Below are 4,446 nucleotides of genomic sequence, written 5' to 3' on the forward strand. Positions count from 1 at the left end.
TGTAAAATGAGATCTCTTTTCCTTTCCTAGAACATTTTAGTTAAATGTGACATAAAAATAACCTGTTATAAAGAAAAAAACAGCAAGTTTGCAACTGATGATATATGCTCAGTTCATTCACTGGATAATCTCTGTTTTTAGGTAAAGAATCATAAACTCTGAATATTCTATAAAACAACATTTGCTGAAAAGAAAAGTTCATAATAATACATTGCTCGGTCTACAATCTGTCATTTAAATAGCTGTTACTTTTTGTGTTATTCTCACACATCATTTGTTAGCGTGTTCTTTCAAACAGAAAGGCTACCTTCAGGAAACAAAAACTTCATAGTACAGTTTTTCTCTGAAACCTGAAATATCGCTTTTTTGTATGGCAGCACACAGCAACATTTATAAAAGAAGAAAATGACTAAAAATGGTTATAAAATAAGGTACTTTGGAGGCAGAAGTCTTAAAAAAGAAGAGAATGACTGGGCGCTGTGCTCCTTTGGTAGAAAACTGAATCCTCAGTCTGTGCTGGACAGCAGGAGAGCATCGTGGCCCTTCAGAGCCCTACTGTAAAAGTAGCTCTTGTTTTATCCTTTCTGGTTGTTTGTCTGTCTGCTCCGTGACTTTTCCTCCTGCAACTCTTGCCTCCAGTCTGCTGGCGGATTGGTTGGTAAATAATCTGGAGTTTTGGTATCACGTGATCAGACAGCAGTTGATGCAGCGCGGGGCCAGTCTTCTCTTCAAAGATCCCCTCTTTCTCTTTGGAGTCAGGATGGCGATGATGGCCTCGTCAAAGACCATCTTTAGGCCCTTTTGGGTCAGAACCGAACACTCCACATAGCAACAAGCCCCGATCTAGAAAGAAAAGAAGCACTTATATCAGACACTTTCAACACAAACATATTCTTCTCTGGTGGAAGCTGTTTTTCTTTTAGACCAGAGCTGTATGGAGAGAAAATAGACTGATTTGTGCGTGCATAACTCTTGATTTGTAACTCATTCAATACATTTAGTGCATAAGTACAAAAATTACAAACGTTTAAAATCTTTAACAGTTATGCACAAATCCCTTGTTGCGCACACACAAAACCATATTTATGCACAAATCTGATGAGACTTTTTTTAACATCTCCAAGAAAGAAAAGACTTGAGTGTAAGAAGTGATGCGTTTAAATGGTGCTAGAATGCTGGGTCATCAGAGTTTTCTTATCAGCCGCTTTGAACTTAATATTTTGGGAAAACATGACATTGTCCCTCTTTTTTTAAACAGATACGCCCCAATAATAAAAACGAAAGTCCAAATATGTGTTTACTAAATCAGTGCAAAGCCTGTATGAACAGCTGCTTTCTTTGCATCAGAATCAGCCGATTCACGTTGAGTTACAACACAGCAGGTTATTTTGGTAACCCCCCTTATAAACTCCTTTTTTCCAGAGAAGGAAAAAGCCATTACTCAGCCTGAGTTCATGGGTCTGGTGGACCTGCTAGAGTTTGGGGTTTTCAAAACAAAAATTCAAACATTATAAAATACTCAGATGTTCACATTATCCCATTTACAAGTCATACGTACAACATACATTGTCAATTGCCTCTTTAGGATAGATCATGTTTTTTTTAAACTAATGCTTGATTTTTCTTAAATATTAGATGGAAAAACCAGTTATGATCAATAGGAGTGAGGGAAAAAAAAAATACATTTACAAATGAACCAAGATGTTTTATAGCTAAATATTTTACTTATTGGAACATAGACATAACTCAGATCAGAATACAAAACAGAAGCTGAACACAAGTCTCAATTCAGTCTCACTGAATTTGTTTCCTGTTTACACCAACTTATACAAAAGACTTCACAACTCTTTGTTGCTGCCGGCCTCAAGACCAGAAATGTTACTAAACCTCTTTTGCATGACAAGTGTCAAATATATACTGCATCAGCGTCACTTCAGGCTCAGCAGATGATGGTTCCTTCAGTTTGGCAGATGGAGTCAGCATTCTCCTGAATTCCCCTCATGAAGGCTACAGAAACTGAGTCTTTTTAAGTCTCTGCCATTCCCAACATCGCAAGAAAGAGAAATCTGATTAGAAGCTCCTCTCTTCCACAAGGTGTCATACACAGATGTCAATATCACCAGTAGCCAGCATGGTTATTCTTTTGCATCTGTAGGCAGTCCCCAGCTTTTCCATGTTACCCCTCCTTTTGTAGAATCCATGACTGATCATGGATGGATTCCTCCACCCTGTGCAGCACGAGTGCAACATTCTTGAACACCAATCAATTTCACCCTTTGACGATCATATTTGCACACCTGGTATCTAGTGGGCTTGTGCTGGCTGCTTGCAGATCTTCACTTTGCTTTCACCCTCATCCCCTCCTTCAAAGCCAGATTCAGAAATGTTCAAACATTAGCCTCTCTCCCAAAACCAGACTTTTTGGCCATCAATAACACATCTTTTCTAAGTTGTATAAACCTGCGTTACATGAGATTCATGGTGCCAAGTCCTGAACCGGTCAAAGCTTATACTCCTGGACATTTGTGGGAGGAGCTAGCACCAACAGGTTTGATGCTGAACTTAAGTGGGGTCTGATTTACACTGCATGGAATTTTATTTTGACATCAAGTTTAATTCTCTAATGGATTATTTGCCAGAGAAAAGTGCTTCAAGTGACTTTTTTTTAACAAACCAGAAGCTCAGCAGAAATACAGAACCTTAAATATTTCCCCCTCTTGAACAGACTGCAGTGCTTTATACAGAATTTTTCCAGTTAAATGTTTACAGGGTCTTTACAAGTGAGCCCTACAATTCTTTAAGAAAAAGATTTGAGACAAAAATTCAGAGAATATTTTAATTGTTCAAAGACCTCACATCTCCACATCTAGAAAAAAAAAAAAGTTAGATTAAAGATATACATAACCAAATGCTCCTTATTGGCTTTTTTAAAACCAACCTTAAGACCTCTGGGTTTGACCGTGGAAGACCTTCTGCTGAAGCTGCTGCTGTTGAGGACCTTGGTCTTCAGAAACGTGCTCCTTCAAGTAGTGGATGGATTGGTAGTAGTCCTTGCCCTTCTCATGGTTCTGGCTGAAGGTGGTGTAGGTGCCAGGAGGGTACAGACCATACAGGAGCCTGTAGTCAAAGCCAGGATAAGGAGAACCCCAGAAGCCACCAAGTCCTTGGCCTGGAACAAGCACGCTGGTGAAAGCAGATCCAGGCTGCACCGCCTCAGCCGGGTAACCAAACTCTTCCATCTGCTGCTGGTAGTTGCCGAGTTCAGCTTCCTTCACAATATTGGAAGTCTCTCCGGACTGGAGGACAGGGCCAGGTGGAGGGAGAGGGACTGGTGGCAGAAACTCCCCAGGGCCCATAGCATCAGCTTGTTCAGAAAAGGCTGGTGGAGCAACCACCCACCTAGTTTCTGTAAAGAACCAAAATGTTAACGTTTCAGATTTGGTCTTGTTCAGACAAGCTTAACATTTTTACCTGGCAGGCCAGCTTGAGCACCTTGAGGCTGTGGAGAGACAACTACAGGCTGAGAGACAGGAGCAGTGTAATAGACTGCTGAGGGAAGTCCAGTCTGAACTGGTAGAGAAGCTACAGGATACCCCTCAGGCATGACAGACCCTTCCCCACCAGCTGATGGAGCTGCATGGACAAACTGAACAAGGTTCAGCTCCTGCATTGGCAGATGAACTGGCTTAGAGACACCTCCTGCAAAGGAGCTGTGATAAGGTGCAGAGTGGGTCCTCTCTCCTCCTCTGTAGGAGCCTGCAACATCCATGCTGCCGCCATCAGTGGACTTGGAGCCTAATGTAAAAGAAAAATTAGAAGAGGCTGGAATATTCTGACCTCTTCTATAGTACAATATGACTCATTACCTTTAGCAGGAAAGCCACAGGACTCTAAAACCAGGACTGCAAGAAAGAAAAGCCTGGACAAAACACACAGAATTTATCCCTGATGACATCACAAAACTACACAGCCCACTCACTTCCTACCTCAGGAAGATCCTTACAGACTCCATGATGAAGACCAGTGTATAGAAAACCTCTGTGAGTGAGGGTTTATAAATGTGAGCAGATCACTACTGACCAATCGCAGCCTAACGACCAAACAACATACAGCTGCAGGGGAGATCAGGATCAGCTGAGTCAAAAATGAAACTGAGTATCAAATAAACTTAATGACAGTCTCAGAAAAGTATGAACATATATGAAGTAAAACTCTTTTTTCTTGCATAAACTTGTGATGAAAATGTCTTCCTTATAGGGGCCCTACCATGAAAATTCTATTTTTATTTTTTATTGTTTTAAATGCCTTTTACTGTTCATTCCTCAGTATAAAGAACCCCAAAGTGGCATTTTGATCCATTCATGCATTTAAGAGTAATCCTCTAAAAACCTGCACTGTCTGCAGTGGCCCCTCCCATACCCACGAAAACGAGCGGTTGGAAACGTG

At 41.0% G+C, this 4,446-nt stretch overlaps 1 protein-coding gene across 1 annotated transcript; it reads right to left on the minus strand.

The window, feature by feature from the left end:
• Positions 1–2,933: 2,933 nt before the first annotated feature.
• LOC112162243 lies at positions 2,934–4,073 on the minus strand. Its single transcript, XM_024298001.2, has 4 exons — positions 3,987–4,073; positions 3,867–3,919; positions 3,472–3,795; positions 2,934–3,406 (listed from the first exon to the last, which is right to left on the minus strand). Exons 1-4 carry the CDS (start codon positions 4,010–4,012, stop codon positions 2,940–2,942), a joined length of 870 nt encoding a protein of 289 aa, XP_024153769.1. The 5' UTR covers positions 4,013–4,073; the 3' UTR covers positions 2,934–2,939.
• Positions 4,074–4,446: the final 373 nt, after the last annotated feature.

Source organism: Oryzias melastigma, linkage group LG15 (genome assembly GCF_002922805.2).
Source record: "Oryzias melastigma strain HK-1 linkage group LG15, ASM292280v2, whole genome shotgun sequence".
In the NCBI taxonomy this organism is placed as follows: Eukaryota; Metazoa; Chordata; class Actinopteri; order Beloniformes; family Adrianichthyidae; genus Oryzias; species Oryzias melastigma.

What these genes read in the sequence shown, in the direction of transcription:
- LOC112162243 (XM_024298001.2), bottom strand. Translation starts at nt 4,012, where the DNA reads ATGGAGTCTGTAAGGATCTTCCTGAG. An exon ending in CTGTGGCTTTCCTGCTAAAG is followed by an intron (nt 3,796 to 3,866) that starts GTAATGAGTCAT and finishes CTTTTACATTAG; the next exon opens with GCTCCAAGTCCACTGATGGC. An exon ending in TGCTCAAGCTGGCCTGCCAG is followed by an intron (nt 3,407 to 3,471) that starts GTAAAAATGTTA and finishes GGTTCTTTACAG; the next exon opens with AAACTAGGTGGGTGGTTGCT.